This window comes from Heloderma suspectum, chromosome 2 (genome assembly GCF_057233095.1).
Source record: "Heloderma suspectum isolate Gila_16-S chromosome 2, 16-S_ref, whole genome shotgun sequence".
Lineage (NCBI taxonomy): Eukaryota > Metazoa > Chordata > Lepidosauria > Squamata > Helodermatidae > Heloderma > Heloderma suspectum.
In genome coordinates this window covers 295045028-295062239 of record NC_139459.1, presented here as the reverse complement: position 1 = coordinate 295062239, position 17212 = coordinate 295045028, and the positions used below count along the sequence as shown (strand labels likewise).

The following is a 17212-nucleotide window of genomic DNA, read 5'->3' as shown; positions in this document are numbered from 1 at the left end:
GATGGAAATAGCATGCAACCACAACCCAGTGGTGACACTCCCAGCAGAAGTTTATCACTCCCTGGACTGGTGGTCACACCCACCCAACCTCGCAGAGGGTGTTCCCATCCAGACCCCAAGATTTACAACTCTAACCACAGATGCTTGCCTCACAGGATGAGGCACTGTCCACAAGGACCATCATGCCAAGGGCCTGTGGACCAAGGAGGAATCTCACCTCAGCATCAACCTACTGGAACTGAGGGCCATCCGCTTGGCACTGAGACACCTAGCCCGAGTCACAAGAAGTCCTAATCAGAACAGACAGTGTGGTAGTGAAGGCGTATGTGAACAAACAAGGAGGGACTCGGTCCAAATCTCTTCAGAAGGAGGCCATGATACTATTCAGGTGGGCTCAAAAGCACCTCTGCTCCATCAAGGCAGAGCACCTAAAAGGCATGTTGAACATCCAGGCCAACTGGCTCAGCAGGACATCCCTAGACCCAGGGGAATGGTCCCTCCACCCAGACTCATTCAGTTGGCTAACAAGCCAGTTAGGCCTGCCCTGCTTCTACTTCTTTGCCTCTCAGCAGAATGCCAAACTCCCCAGGTTCGCCACCTGCTACCTTACAAGAGGTGCCGAATTCACGGATGCCCTGACCAGTAGATGACCTGAGAGTCTTCTTTACGCCTTCCCCCCTTGCCCCTCATCCTGAAGGTGATCTGGACGTTGAGGGACCAGTGGGCAGAGCTAATCCTAATAGCACCAAATTGGCCAAGGAGACGTGGTATGCCAATCTTATAAACCTACCCACGGTTAAACCACTGACCCTGCCACACCGGCACAACCTGCTCACTCAAGGGCTGATCACGCACCAAGATTCAGGTTTCTTGAAACTCACCACCTGGAGGTTGAGCAGAAACTGCTAGGGGACCAGGGCTACTTATGTGGTTTCCACCATCCTGGCCTTCAGGAGGTCCTCCAATAACAGATCTTATGAACACACCTGGAGGGCCTTCATCAAATGGGCCCAGGCAACAGAGAGAGACCCCCTAGCCACTAACATAGGCGACATCCTGGAGTTCCTCCAGGAGGGCCTGCTTAGCAGGCCTCAAGACAAACACCCTAAAAAGACAGGTTTCTGCCTTGGGCTTCATACTAGGGTTGGGGGGGGGGGGGCTAGGGACTCACCCCCGCATTGAGAGATTTCTCAGGGTGGCCTCACCAATCAGTCCTCCCACAGTGAGAAGGTTCCCCACATGGAGCCTCAATGCTGTCCTCAAAAGCACTGTCCAAATTTCCATTGGAACTCCTAGGGGCTGCCCTCTTAAGGTGTTGTCCCTCAAAACAATTTTCCTTCTAGCCATCACATCCGCCAAAAGGGTCTCTGAGCTGCTCCTCTTTAATGAGCTTCCGTCGTGCATTAAAAACATGGTTGTTCAGGCAGGCATTTGGGGTGGGTTAGGGTATTTTAGAAAATTTTTTTATTGTAGAATTTTATTGTTTTAAACTGTTTTATTGTATGCTGTACATCGCCCAGAGTGGCTGGGTGACTTGCCAGATGGGCGATTAATAAATTTAATAATAATATAAATAAATTGGCAGAAAAGGAGCTTTGCATTTTTCACACGGACAGAGTAGTCCTCTGCCTGGACCCAGCTTTCATCCCCAAGATCAACTCAGACTTCCACAGAGCCCAGGAGCTGGTCATCCCATCCTTCTGCCATCACCCTTCCAAACCCCAGGAGAGGGAGCGGCACACTCTGGATGCTGGGCGGGCCCTCAAGTTCTACCTAGATCGGACCAGGCCCCACAGGCAACATAGCACCTTATTCATGTCCTTTAGACCAGGGGTCCCCAACCGGTCCATGGCCTGTCTGTGTGCGAAACCTCCTCACCTTGGGTCCGTGGGGGGTCTGCGATCCGTCTCTCCCCCTCCCCCGGAATCCTCGCTGGCCCCATCCGGCTCCACGGCAAGTCTGCGGAGCTGCTGGCCGGCTCCAGCCACTGGCGGACTTCTGGCCGCTGGGATGCAAATGGTGTCCACTACGCGGATGCCATTTGCATCCCTGTTCTACAAGTAATAGGCTACATAAATCTTTACGTAGCTGATTACTGCAAAGAATAGGGACGCAAATGGCATCCGCAAATCCGCCAGCAGAACCCCCCCCCCCCCCAGGTCCATGGAAAAATTGGATTGGTCCCTGGCACCAAAAAGGTTGGGAACTGCTGCTTTAGACCATCCTGCATGGGCAAGAAGGTGTCAGTAGCCTCTCTGGCACATTGGCTATGTGCGTACATTGCGCTGGCTTACATTTCAGCAGCCTAGCAGTCCCAGAGGGAATATTGGCCCACTTGGTGAGAGGGATGGCCACATCAGCAGCCTTCTGGGGGAGAGCTCTGCAAGACCTGCAAGGCAGTCACGTAGTTGTCTGTGCATACATTCACACGCCACTACAAGATGAACCTGTTTGCCTCTGCAGAGGGCGCCTTCAGCAGACAGGCCCTCCAGAGGGTCCTACAATCCTAGCAGGGGGTCAGCCTAAGGGTTCGTTGGCTGACCTGGGGATGAACTGCCTTTTTACATCCCCATACTGGCTGGCCTCCTGCACTCGGTGGAAGAAATGAACGTTCTTTATTCACCGGTGAATTTCAGTTCTCATCAAGCGAAGGAGGCCAGGCAGGCCCGCCCAGGCCGGCCTCCTTCTAGGTGGCTCATAGGCTAGACAGGCTTCACCACTGTTGCTTTCTCAGCCTGATTGTCAGTCAAGGTACGCAATCAAAGGCCGTCAGGACCAGGAGCTTCCAAGGAGTTACAACGACTTGGAAGACTCAACTGGCAAGCGTGGGAGAGGCCCTGCCTTCTCTGGAAGTTCAGGTTGGAGATGGGGCCTTCCCCATACTGGCTGGCCTCCTTCATTTGATGAAGAAATTCACCCGTGAGTAAAGAATTTCCATTTCCCTGCTGGGGAGGATGAAGGGCAGGCAAAGCTCTTACCTCTCACGAGTTGGGATAGTGAGTGGCACAAGGCAATCCCTGGTGTTACGTCTGATCAATGATTGGAGATAACAGTAGGGATTCCTCTCCCAGTTCAGAGTGCCTGTGTGGCCTCACAGATCAAACTGTGCTCCACATATGGAACCTGGCTTTTGGACTCAATGGATGCTTTACCAGGGTTGGTAAAGCGTTCTCTCTGGGTGTACAAAGTAAACATATCTATCTGGGTAAACTCAGCCATAAGGTGGTTCAGTAAGAAAGCGCAAGGGGAAACTCTGTGGAAAGACCAGAGTAGAACATAGAATCATGCTAGGAAAGAGTCGTGAAGAACCACATTAAAGGCAATTGTACCCTGGGTTATTTTCAGAGCTGAGACACACCAGTGTGAGGGATGCTGAATAAGGCTCAAAACAAAGTGAAGAAAGAGCTTGCTGGCTCGGAGGCTGGACCCTGAATGGGTTAAAATAAAGGTAATAATAATTTAGTTCTGGCAGCTGAATAGAAGGCTCAGGCAGGTTCCCTGCCCCCTGATTAATATTACATCTAGCTGGTTATCAGAATGGCATAGCACAATGTTCAAAACAAAAGGTGTCATCAAAGGTGTTCAGGTAGTGTTAGAATTTGCTGACTTGTTTGGCAGGTGGGGGCACTTCAGGATTTCCCAATTTTTCCTGTCAGGGTGTTTGATTGGCCAGTTCAAAGGCACCCCCATGGTCTAGTCGTTTGGGTCCAATGGATTCTCAAGCCAAGGTGTCGGGGTAATGCCAATTAAATCCATAGCACATGATAAACATGTCAGAGAGCCAGGATGTCTGAATATATCCCAACAGTGGATATATGTTGGGATCCCTTGCCTATTACATTACCATTTCTGGACAGCCTCCACCATCAGGATTCTTGCTTGCCTGTATTGAAAGCCTATGTGTAGAGGGAGGGAGGAGGTTGCCCTAGCTCGCCGGCAGTATAGGCAGGGGCAAACAATTGCCAAGGTAGGCTGCCACCACCCCTTGTGTCCATCTCAGCCTGACTCAGGGGAATCTCAGACCTTACAGGACACTCTTAGGACTTGTGAAATAAGAGCCCAAGCTGGCCCTCTCTATTCCCAAAGCTATAGTCCTGAAACTGTAAACTGTAGTAAAAACCAAGCAGAAGGCTCTGAATTTAGTGGCAGGGCTTACTTGGAAGGGAGTGCACGCAAACCTTGCAACACGTGTTAAGCTTATTTACAGTGGGGAACGGGGGGAGGAATAAAAGGCATACAAGAACCAGAGTATGACTGGAAATAATACTTCAGGCAGAAGATAACAAAAGTTACCTACACCTGTCTATGCCTAAGCATGGGTCTTCACATAGAACAGGGCCCAAACTGTGATACTGAGAGTCACAAGCCAAAAGCAAGATGGAGATGAAACCAAACGAAGACAAAGGGCAGAAGTGCCCCTCCCCCTCCCCCTTTATTCTCACAAGCCTTTGATAAATGTGAGGTGAACCTCCTTCGCCAATCACTAGCTGGCTGAATAGTTTCCCAGGCTTTCGGGGTGGTGGTGGAAAGTTCTCATAGAAACCCAGCTGAAATAATTTAGTTTAATTGGCAAGAGTGCTGCTCCGGCTTTGAAGCCAGAACAGAACAAGATAACAGACATAGGTGGTTTAATGAGTGGGTGCAGGCCCATCTTCATAAAATGGAGTTTTTACAGGCAACTAGATCACAAAAAGTAAATGGATTTCTTGATAATATGCACTTGATAATATGCATAATATGCACTTGATAATAAAGATGTGGGAAAGCCAAGTCTTTTTTACTTAGTGTTGCAGGAGCAAAGGTCTATCCTAGTTAGGCATCCACTTAAGTATCCTAGTGGTAAAACCAGTCCAGCTTCAACCACCAATTTACTGTGGAAGCAGAACTGCAACAAAAAATTAAGCTGTGTGGTGATAGTATCACAGTCTTCCCCAACAGACATTCCTCTTCTTTTACTCTGTAGATGTACTTGCACACATGAGATGAGGGTGGGAGATGGGCAGCTGCATCACAAGCAGTGATGGAATAATAGCACTATATAACAGTAGGATGATACTGACAACACAGGATAACAAATGGTCATTGTCATGACTTGTAATTGTGACTCACAATTTTGGCAGAGTACTTTTAAGGTCAATGAAGACCTTTTTTTTTTTTGCACAGCATGGTTGAATCTCTCTTTGGCTTCATTCAGATGTCATATTACCATTATCCAAACAATGGAGGATTGGGAATAAGTTTACATGCTCCCTCATCTCTTCAGATGTTCTTCTTAATAGGACGATCTTGGCTTGGAAGCATGCTCAAACCACAATTTGCTTGTTTGCCAGTTCTAACCTAACGGCAAGCTTTGGCTTGATCAAACCAATAAGTGTTCTATTAAATTGAGCATGCAAGGGCAGGGGAGAGCCCATGAGTACATAATTTAGGATAAGGAACATAACATCTGAATTCAGCCTCTGTCTTTATTGCTAATCAGTTACTCTGCTAGTTTAGGTTTATTGCTTGATATGCTTTACTGGAATTAGCCAGTAATTCCATCTCATTAAAATGGTTGGCTTTTGTCTTCCTTATGTTAATGTTGTAAAATGGACAATATATGCATAAAAGACATGTGGCCAGTGAACAGGTTTGATGCATATAATCTGAACACCATCTTTTCAGTGGGCGGTATCCAACGGGGCTGCTCCATCTCCACTGGTTCCATTGCACTTATGGGACCCACCACTTGCGCAATAGGGCTTTAGCTCTTCTAAAGATACCCTGGAAATGAGTGGAAATGCTTGTTGCCAAATCAGGACAGGTCAGTGGAACTCCCTTCTGAATCATGCAGTTATTGCAGGTGAGGGGAACCTCCTAATCCAGCCCACAAAGGCTCCCCAGCCAGCCGATGGAGCCCTTGTGGATTTCTTCAGGGAAGAGGGAGGCACTGCTTCCTCAGTGGGGAAAGCATTGCACAGGTGAACCATCCATGGCTGAGCCGGCAGCCGGAACACTTCAGCACAGCACAGCTGATTCTCAGTGGACATGCTGGGGGGAACATCCTGGTGCGGTTGCTGGGACCAAATTATGTTGGGAGGTGTGGGCACACCCCTCTTACATTGTTCAGCCCATAGTAGGCTGGGTGGGTGGGGGTTATCCTGTCCCCCATCCAATTCTAGTTGCCTACCTGTTACATTATGCTTTAAAGCAGCAATATTAACCTCTTTGTAGGCTTTGTCATGCACTGGTTGTTCATGGAGGATGATGGATGTTGGCAGTTAGTAGCAGCACAGATTCCTTTGTTCCAAGCATGTGGAACTTTGAGTGAACACATGGCCCAAGCCATGTTGGTGCCTGATGCACAAAGCCCAAATGGGGGCCTTGGCAATAAAAATGTAAATAATAATTTAATTGACAATTTACTGCCCTTCAATGATATCTCCAAATTTGCTGTATGGCAGGATTTGTATCACCCTGTCTAGGGCCAGACTTGCTTAAGTTTCACCTTTCCAAGGGTCTGAAACTGTTTTGCCTGTCCTAAAAGTTAAAGGAAGAAGCTGTTTTAATTTTTTCTGTGCCAAGACCTGCTTTCAGTGACTATACTGATAGTGCTGTGAATCTAGTACTTAACATTTCCATAATACCTACTCAACCTATATGTTTGTAAATAAACATTACAAAGATACCATATCTTGCTAGTCCTCTCTCTTCTAAAGCTGTGAAGTTTGTCCTGCACTTCCCCCACCAAGCACCTTTAAATGCATTTTAAAATTTCCTGCACAAAGTGACCCTATTACCTCAGCTATATGGGAAAAACTGAGTCTGAGCTGGGATATCTACACCTATATGATCTTTCAGAAACCTTGTTCACTTGGTTTCTGTTCCACAGAAAGGGAGGGCAGGGGAGAAATTGCATAAGAGTGACTTCCTGAGGACTATCAGCATGTCTTGCTCCATATGGCTGTCCGAACAGGGCATTCCCCTTTGCTTACAGAATTTTTATGAAGCAGGGCTCAGGCAAAGAAGAAGCTCAAAACTATGAGTAACTGGTTAGCACAGCTACTAGATTTCCAGTAACTCATTCTTTTTCTATATGTGAAGTCGTCTGACAACTTTTAAATTAGGCTAAAATACTTGCTGTGTTTTGCTATTAGGTTATATTCAAGAGTCTCAGCTTCATTTAAAGAATATGAGTGACTTCTAGCGTTTCAGATAGAAATTAACCTGAATTCACAGAACTGCTCTTCAGTAGTGTGGTATGGTAGATACGTTCTTAATAGTGCAGTTGGTCATGTATTGTTTTGTGTGATGGGATCTCATGATGTAGAAGCTACTGCTAGAGATAAGTGGATATGCAAATCTATTGTTGGAGTGCTGAAATTTTTTTTTTAGTATTAAGTTTAGTCAGATATTGACAAGCCTGCTTTGTTTTTCAGTTCAAACTATGAAAACTAATTTATCTCCCACATATTTCTTCTTCAAGGAGCATCCATACATTCTTTTACAGGTCTCATAAATGGTATGATAATTTGTTTTTGAGAAGGATCTTGCCCTTTCTTGCTGTTGATAAAATGCAAATGAGTGACTGAATACTATATAGTTTTGTTGGAAAGTCTTGTTTCTGCGCTACCACTAAAGTAAAATATATAATTGTTTTGCTTAGAAAATGAGCACGTGACATAATTTTTCCCAGAGAAAGGGTTGTTTTCCTTTTTACCTATTTATAGACCCTTCATACACTTTTGATTTTCATCTTACAATCCTGCATAGGATGTTTGTTGCCACTCTTAATATCTTAGTTGAGATTTCTTGAAAGGTATTACTTTTTAAGGGTGTTCTGAAGAAGCTGCCTCTAACCCAATATGTTAAAATCAGTGCTTAAAATTCCAGAAATCTTGTCTATTCATAGGAAACTGTTTGGGAGTTCCTGATCCATTTCAGAATTATCTGCTTCAAGTGATACTAATCCTCATCAGCAGTGGAATGGTTTGTCCCACACACAATTAATGTATATAGAATTTAGCTGCCATCAGTGAGTTCATTGTTGGTTTCTATGGAGACAGAGCAGCCTATCCTGAACAGCTATTAGATCATACAGAAAGATACATGCCTCTGTGTAAGTTCAGTACTGAGCAAGTCAGATTCCTCATTCAGCTTGACTTCTTGCAGCAGCATATCAAAGCTGCTATAAGTAGTGGGTGACCATGCAGGGTTCACCCAGAAGGCGCTTGGCAGTGAATATTTTTAGCAACTTTTTTCAGGGCCGGAGACATTCTTCCTCTGATCCTCTTCTCCGCATACTTCAGAGGCGACGGAGCTCAGTTGTAGAGGTCCTCTCGACTTCTACGCACAGGGTTATGGTGGCCATTTCCTCTATCAGCCCTGATGAGCTAAATGCTGTTTTCCATGAGAGAAAAAGTAAAGTATTGCAATTTCCTTTATATAAATCATACTTGGGTTTTTATGGCTCTATATTAATGTGTCTGTGATCTCACCTAGATAATTAAACCTACGAGAATGTTTGACTTTTTGCTTATCATTTTATATCATAAGAAAAATTTAATGTGTTATTTTCCCAGTATTTTTGTTGAGTACCTTTATGACTTCATTCATAACGTGGAGGAAAGAAAAAAACATTCAGTGTTTCTAGATGAGAATGATGACACTTGTTTTATTAGGGAGATGCTACATACAAAAACATAAGGAAAAGTTGCAGCAGAAACCAATTTTCAGCAAATATTTTCATGAGCTTGCTGATTCTTGTCTGCATATATTTATTTTTGTGAATTTGATTCACACACATTTAGGTTAAGAACTACAGCTCGTTGAAAGGTTTTATTTTGTCTTGCATTGTATGTTGCAGGACGATCTCGGCGTCCAACTGCAAAATATACAAAAGTTGGGGAACGCCTTCGTCATGTCATTCCTGGTCATATGCAGTGTTCCATGGCATGTGGTGGCCGTGCTTGCAAATATGAAAATCCAGCTCGGTGGAGTGACCAAGAACAGGCTGTTAAAGGGCTTTACTCTTCCTGGTAGGGTACAGCATTTGTTTCCATTAGATGAGTACAAATTTTTCTTTTAAATCACTAAGGCCGCACTCCCATGCACAATGGAACTGTATTGAACTGACGTCTGAGTACATATGCTTAGGATCGGGCAACACATTCAGTGAAAGAGAACCAGTTTTAAAAAGATTTAGGTAGACACATTTCATGCAACGCCAGATTAAATGCAATGCCGGGGCAACTAGCAATACACACAAACTATGTATATGTAGTGTGTAAGCTTCCTTTTGAATTCTGTGGGTGTTGGGCTCATTCTCAAAATGTATGTTAAAAAGATGGTTGGATCCACACTAAGTCCCATTGATTTCAATAGGATTTAAGTTACATTATGACTAATGTTCCATTGATTTCAATGGAACCCAAGATCAGCTAACTTAGTCTGGATACAACTCACTGGCTGTAGTTCAACACATGGTTTTAATTACAGGAATCTCTATCGCTAATTTAAATGCAACTAAATTTGAAATGTATTCATATTTCAATTGAAATTTTAAGATAGAATAATAAGTTTTGAATGCAAAGAAAACATTATCAAGCTTTTACTGAAATATTCTTTGTGTAGCGGTATTTTATACAGCTGTTACAAGAACACTTGCAAGAAATGTGTAATTATTTTGTACAGGGATATAGAAATATATGCATGTCCTGTGTTATCTACATTCCTATTATCACAGTATCTTGGCAACCTAATGGCGCTTTATTATGTAAGGTCTTTCAATTACATAGGGATAAAAGGCATTTAATGGTTTGAAAGCACATAGTTATTTAAAGTGGTATGGTTCATTAACTAGAAAATTACCTATGGAAACCAACTACGAAGTGTTTTAACCTATAACATTTCACTACTTCTTCTCTTACCCCCTCAGGATTACAGATAACATACTAGCCATGTCTCGACCCTCAACAGAACTTATTGAAAAATATAATATTATTGAGCAGTTCCAAAGGTAAAATAAATACATATTGGTAATGAATAACTATAATACCTATGGTCGTAAAGCTGATCTATTTCTTTCCTGCATGGGTTTGGATTGTTTGTAACAATTTATTCTGAACTAAGAAGGAACTTTGGGGGGTGGGGGGAAGACTGTGAGAGCATGCATAGTTCAATAATGCATCGTCTTTTTCTTTACATAAGATGTGGCATAAATACAGTAATTAACCTTCAGCGTCCCGGGGAACATGCTAGCTGCGGGAATCCACTGGAACAAGAGAGTGGTTTCACCTACCTTCCTGAAGCTTTCATGGAGGCGGGAAGTAAGTTTGCTCCTGCTGTTGTTCCTTGTTAATTATAAAGTATGGTGCTGCAGGCTGTTTCTGCCACCTACTTCTTAGGTTCAAAGCAGCTAGTTGAGGGAGGTTTGCCAAAGAAAATAAGTTGCTGCTAACAAGAAAGTTTAAATATGCTCAGATCCTCTGTAGAGGCATTATAGCAAATGTCATAAACATCAGTAGAATCGGCAGCTGGGGATGGATAGCTGTGTTCAGGAAATATCCTTAACTTTCAAACTGTGATAGCAATATTCCTGTAAAACAATCCATATTTTGCACATTGATAATACAATAGATTTGTATGTGAATTTCATTGTCTTCTACTTCCATAGAAGAGTTCAGCCCCCCTCCCTGCTAAATAAATACCCCCTTTTGCGTATTTTGATGAGATAGCAATTGTTTGAGAAAGAGGTTTAGAGATGCTGCTATTCTCCAAACAAAATGTTACATTGTTCCCATATACTGTGTGTGTACATATGCACACACAAACACTCCATGGCTTATTCTGTTGTGTTATAAGTTTTATATGCCAGGTTTTGTGGGTAATATATTTTCTGACTTGCTATGTGGTTTTTGAAATTATCACAGACATCCAGGACAAGAAATTCTTGCTAGTGAATCTGATCAGATCTTATTACAGATACAAACAATATTTTTTTGCAGTAAGAATGCATTGAGTTGTCTTGTTTTCTAATAATAATAATGTTTTTAAATGTTTTTTCTAGTTTATTTTTATAACTTTGGATGGAAGGATTATGGTGTGGCTTCTCTCACAACTATCCTCGATATGGTAAAAGTGATGACTTTTGCCTTACAGGAAGGGAGAGTAGCTATTCATTGTCATGCAGGACTTGGCAGAACAGGTAAAAATACCGAACTACAAATTCAATGATAATGTATTTTTCTGAAATGCACAATAGTGACAATTCATGAGCCTTTGTAGATGCCTTGATATACAAGTATATAATAAAGTCTGTTCTGACAGAAAGCTAGCACAAAGCATTCATTGTTAAAGGCTGTTAACATGCCTGCATTTTTCAAATTTTCTTCTCAGAAGATGGGCCACGCAACTCCCAAACTGCTCTTTGAGTTCAAAGAGCAGATTGAGGATTTGGCAGGAGAGCTTTCGTAAAGGGGAAAGAGCAGGGGAGGATTGACAGTGCTACAGGGACTTGCTGTGTAACCCCCAAATCCCTATACTTCACTCCATGCTCAACAGAGCTACTCCACAACAGAACTTAGTTCTTTCTCAAAGTATCACTCAAGGTATAGGAGTGTTCATCTAGCCCTTTAAAAAAAAGATATACATGAGCAAGGCTGCCCCCAATTTTGCAAATCTTTTGTTTAATTATTGTTTCATTTAGTTCTTTGAGAATGGTTTACTCCCACCCACCATCCCCGCCTCAAAGCAGGAGAAGCACTGTTTGAATAGCTTACCATATGCCTTCCCGGTCCTCATTTCCTTAGCAAGATCTATTTGTTTCAGAACGCTTCCCCCATTTTTTGATCTCCAATTTTGTTGCAAACTTCACATCAGTTTGTTCCTGCTTGTTTAATATAGTTATTTCAATGCTGTTGTCTTTTAATGATTTTTATTCTGGAAGTTACTCAGACTATGGATTTATTGAAAATAAATGCATATATCTTTATATAAATAAATAGGTATGGCACAGTGTGAGGAAAATCTGGAAGGACTCCTAGGAACAAGGCTTATCTCATTCTCAGAACTGATGGAAGCTTATGTTACAATTTTATTTTTTTTCTTAAAGACAGTAGTTTGGTATGATATAAAGGACATGAATATCCTTTTGTACTCTCTGAGTTACTTTCATTGTTTTATTTTAGTTTTCACCTAACAAGTTTATCTGTTCTTTTGGTTCCTTTCCAGGTGTTTTAATAGCTTGTTACTTAGTGTTTGCAACAAGAATGACTGCAGACCAAGCAATCCTTTTTGTCAGGGCAAAAAGGCCTAACTCTATTCAAACTAGAGGACAGCTGTTGTGCATAAGAGAGTTTTCACAGTTCTTAATTCCACTGAGGAATGTTTTTGCATCCTGTGAGCCCAAAGCACATTCAGTAACCCTTTCCCAGTACCTGATCCGGCAGCGGCATTTGCTCCATGGTTATGAAAGCAGACATCTGAAGCATGTGCCAAAACTTATTCATCTGGTTTGCAAGCTGCTCTTGGATTTGGCTGAAAACCGGCAGGTGATAGAGGAGGAACTAGTAGATATGCCAGACTTGTCAGCTGAAATTGAGGAGACTGTTTCCCAGTTAGCTTCTACACAGCTTGATAAAGAATTAACAAGGCAAGACAGTAGTACTTCAGAGCCATTCTCCCTCTCAGGATCAAATCCTTTTCATCCCAGCGAACATGAATGCGATCCTCTATGGAAAAGGAGGAATGTTGATTACCTTCAGCCTCTGAGTCGAGCAAAACGACGCCTGAGCTATAGTGATTCAGATTTGAGAAGAGCAATATTTGTCTCTGAGCAAGGAGAGACACCATGGTCAGTGCCTGTGCAAGTGCCGTTGTGCAACAAAACAAACTTGCCGAGCAACATGGATAATTGTCAAACTCTTCAGGCTGAGTTAAACCAAGAACTGTTAATTCGTAGTACATTTACTTTCACAAGTCAGGGTAAATTTAATCTAGACAGAAAAGAAAGTAGTTCAGTTTGCCATAAAAGCCGATATCCCAAAGAAGTACAGCGTAGTAAAACCTTTTCTTCAGGCTTTGCAAGCAATCAGAAGGAAGATAAAGAGGAGGAGGAAGACGAGGAGCTAAAAGCATTAAACTATCACTGTGCCAGAAAAACAAATCTTTATGGTAACAGAATGTGGTCCTCTGAGGACTCAGACTCTGCTAAAGCAAAGCATGAGACCTGTGTTATGTCTGATACGATCCCCCATATTGTTGTGCAGTCAGAACTAAATCTGGAGGCACGGCGAACTTTGGCAGCCAAAGCCCTTGCAGATCTAAATGAATTTATGGGAGCAGAAGTCGTGAAGCATAAAGTGGAAATGTGGCAGGTATTTTCATTTTGCAACTTCACCCTTGTGTACTTGTCTAGTCTAGGAAAGAGCCTCTAGAAAGAAAGAAAAATCCTATGACACTTTTGCTTTCAGCATGCATCAGGTATTCTGTGTTAAGTAGGCTGCTGTTTTAACAGCAAAGAGGTGGTTCTCTGTACTGAGCCTGAGCTTATGTTATAAATAAAACTAAATAAACATATAGGGAGAAGAATGCACTTAATCAGGAATGATTACTATACCCTACTTCGGCCACTACCCATGTTGTGTTTGTTTAATATGGGGATGACATGCAATAATTCTTGTTATAGAAATATAATATGCAAAGACGTGTTATAATCTGGGTCCAAGCCTTCAGCCCCTAAAATATGTATTTGTGTTCCTCTTTAAATTTTAACTGCAGCAGAGAGGGTATCTCATTAAATGGGTAAGCACTTCCCTTCTGTGGTTCTCCTGATACTTGAACAGATATTGTGAGGAATATTGATCTCATCTTGACCAAAGCCTGTAGCAGATCTACTGGCTGGGAACAAAATAATTTCAACTAGTAGGCTAGACTCCTTCTGTTTATGAATAAGCACCCTAGTCTGATGGAAGTCTGTTGGTATACCACCCATCCTGCTGCCCAACAGTCTCTCTTACTGAGCTAGCTGGAGTGGTCCAGGGGTTGGTGCTGGAGTCTCCTCGGCTTGTCGTGCTAGGGGGCTTCAGGAGTGGCTCAGGACTCCGTGGCCTCCATGTACAACCATGGGTATGTATCTGGCCTCACTCATTCGGCAGGGCACACTTTTATTTCTGTATAGGGTGGGATGATAGTGACCTGGGGGTAGAGGTACTTCCTATAGTTCCATTGTCCTGAGAGTCCTTTCCCATGGAGTGGAGCCGAACAAACTCCCTGGTTTTCCAGGGAGCCTTAGGTGATGAAACAAATGTGACATTGACTAGAGCAACATGCATAAAACACCCGAAATGAGTCTGATGAAACATTGGCTAGAGCTCATTTGAAAGCCTACTCTGTGGCAGTGAAGAAACTACTTTTCCACCACCGTTGCATCTGTACAGAATTGTCCAATGGAGCTTTTCCAGGTGGTCAAAGGCTTATTATGCTCTGGCCGGCAAGAAGAGGTGGACCACTCAGTAGGCCTCCGTGACCAATTTGCGCAACACTTTGCAGATAAAATCAATCATATCTATGCCAGCTTGGATGCCATAGTTGGTATAGGTCAGGTGGTGGCCCTGGCTTGTCTAGTTATAATGGATATTTTTCAGTTTGTACAGCCCAAGGATGTGGACAGGATATCTGGAGAGGTGAGGCCCACCGCTTGTGTGCTGGACCCTTACACTTGGCTTTTAAACTTGCTGTGGGAGAGGGGGGGTGGACTAGTTGAGTGGGTAAGGGTAGTAGTGAATGCCTCTTTACAGCAAGGTGTGATTTCATCTTGCCTAAAAAGGCAGTGGTAAGACTTTTGTTTAAAAAGCCTCCTCCCTGAGCCCAACTGTATTAGATAATTTCCGGCCGGTCTCCAATATTCCATTCTTGGGCAAGTTGCTGGAGTGTATGGTGGCTTCCTAGTTCCAGGGATTTCTGGATGAGGCAGATTATCTAGATCTCTTTTAATCTGGCTTCAGGCCTGGTTATGAGACAGGGACTGCTTTGGTTGCCTCGGTGGACAATCTACGCCGAGACCTGGACAAGAGGAGTGTGTTCCTAATGGTTCTACTGGACCTCTTGGTGCCTTTCGATCAACCGTGGTATCCTGAGGCATCTGTCTGAGATGGGACTGGAAGACACGGTTTTATGGAGGCGCTGGTGCTTCTTGGAGGGGCGATTTCAGAAGGTGGTACTGAGAGATTCCTGTTTGACACCGTGGCCTTTGGCCTGTTGTATCCCTCAGGGCTCCATCTTATCTCCCATGCTATTTAACATATACATGAAACCACTGGGAGAATTTGTTCAGAGTTTTGGGGTTCAATACCATCACTATGCCTATGGTACCCAACTCCATCTCTCCATCTAAATCCAAGGAAGCTATTCTAGTTCTAAATCAGTGTCTGATGTCAGTAATGGACTGGATAAAGGCAAACAAATTGAAGCTTAATCCAGACAAGACAGAGGTGCTCCTGGATAGCTGAAATGCAGATGAGGGAATAGGGACTCAACCTGTGCTGAATGGAGTTACACTCTCTCTGCTCAGGCTCAGAGTGTGGGTGAGACTCTGAGACTTCTGGACTCAGCCTAGAACTTGGATTCCCATGTCCTGATAGTGACCAGGAGAGTGTTTGCACAGCTGAGGCTAATGCACCAACAGTGCCCTTTCCTAGAAATGTCTGATCTGGCCACACTCACACATGCCTTATTTGCATCCTGTTTGGACTACTATAATGTGCTATACAGGGGACTGCCCTTGAAAAGTGTTTGGAAACTTCAGCTAGTCCAGAATGCTGCGGCAAGACAGTTGACCGGGGCCAGTTATAGGGAGCGCGTGACTCCCTTGTTACAACAGGTTTGTTGGCTATTGGTCTGTTTCCAAGCACAATTCAAAGTGCTTGTTATGACCTGTAAAAGCCCTATATGGCTTGGGACCAGGCTAGCTGAAAGACCACCTTCTCCCGTATGAGCCTGCCTGGGTTTTAATCTTTAATCTTCAGGAAAGGCTCTTTCACTACCACCGTGTTCAGAGGCATGTCTGGTGGTAAAGCAAGACGGTCTTCTCTGGGGATGCTCACAGGCTTTGGAACTCCCTGCCGAGGGATGCTAGGTTGGTTCCCTCTGCTCGCCTGCCAGCAGGAAAAGGCATTTTATTCAAGCAGGCCTTCAGCATATAAGCTTGTCTCTTGGGTTGGCTGCTGTTTTTAATGTATTTGTTTTATTTTTTTAATCAAGTTTTCATTTAATTGTTTTGCGTAGTTCCTATGATTGTAAGCTTGCCTAGAATGCCATTTTCTTGGAATAAAGGCGGGGTACAAATCAAATGAGTAAATCAGTCATTTGTGTGTGTGCGCGCTGCTCTTTGCGGGCACAAACTGTGCATCCACAAGGTTCACCATAAGAATGTTCCAGATGTCTTCTTCTCTGGGAAAGCAACTAGGTGCAATAAATTTAGCCTAAAACCAAAATGAGCATTCCAGGCAGTGACTCCTCCTCCTTGCTTGTGCAAATGCAATGTAGTCTAAGGGCAGAATAGCACATTATGAGGGAAACGCAGGATCCCCAGTCCTGTGTTGGCCTCAAATGTTAACGTGAGGACAAGGCATTTGTAGGGGGAAGTCATTTGGAAGAAGGGGGTGCTTAACCCTTCCCTACCTGCTGATTCTCCCCTGCAAATGCTCAGGGCTGACTCCAGGGGGTGAAGAATTAGGGGTTCCAGGGCCAGTTGCCCGAACAGCACCACCACTTTGCATGGAACATCTGAGAAGGTAATAAGCAGTATGATAGAATTCTTGGTCTTAGGTGCCTTGTCTCTTCCAGGTTAAGCTTGCCCACTAAGAATGCATTGCCTGAAGGGCTTCCAAATCCTGGAACTGGCACTTCAAATGCACCCAGGCATGTTTGCTCCCCAACTGGGCCCAGAAACAGGAAATCTGCCATGTTGGAGATGATTTCCTGAGCAGAATCTGTGGGTCAGAAAAAGGTTAAGCATTCCATGCTCATCAGTTCTCCCAGCAAATGCTCCCTGCATTCCCATTATCTTGGCACACACAGGTTTGGAAATGCATGAGCCCTCTTCAGGTGTTATCCTCCACATGGAGGAAGAGAGTGGGGCCGCTTTCTTTGTCACATACTCCACTGTTTATGTGTTGGGGGAATGTCTGAAGAGGGGAGCCTGTTTTACACATACAGGCTCTCCCATCATTTA

At 43.7% G+C, this 17212-nt stretch overlaps 1 protein-coding gene and 1 long non-coding RNA gene across 7 annotated transcripts in view; one reads left to right on the top strand and one right to left on the bottom strand.

The window, feature by feature from the left end:
- PTPDC1 (protein tyrosine phosphatase domain containing 1) overlaps positions 1 to 17212 on the top strand; it is a 59211-nt gene that overhangs the window by 34206 nt on the left and 7793 nt on the right. For 4 of the 6 annotated variants that reach the window (XM_084839959.1, XM_084839962.1, XM_084839958.1 and 1 more), the window contains 5 exons: positions 8846 to 9017; positions 9917 to 9997; positions 10189 to 10307; positions 11048 to 11185; positions 12211 to 13355. In XM_084839959.1, the coding sequence (XP_084696085.1) occupies positions 8846 to 9017; positions 9917 to 9997; positions 10189 to 10307; positions 11048 to 11185; positions 12211 to 13355 (1655 nt within the window). Of the gene's footprint in view, positions 1 to 3345; positions 3449 to 8845; positions 9018 to 9916; positions 9998 to 10188; positions 10308 to 11047; positions 11186 to 12210; positions 13356 to 17212 lie in introns of all 6 variants that reach the window. The other 2 variants (XM_084839961.1, XM_084839963.1) reach the window with 1 other exon arrangement.
- Positions 8631 to 12710, bottom strand: LOC146354849 (uncharacterized). The gene is made up of 3 exons (XR_014788522.1): positions 12417 to 12710; positions 10280 to 10576; positions 8631 to 9014 (listed from the first exon to the last, which is right to left on the bottom strand). It is a non-coding gene; the product is annotated as an uncharacterized LOC146354849 (long non-coding RNA).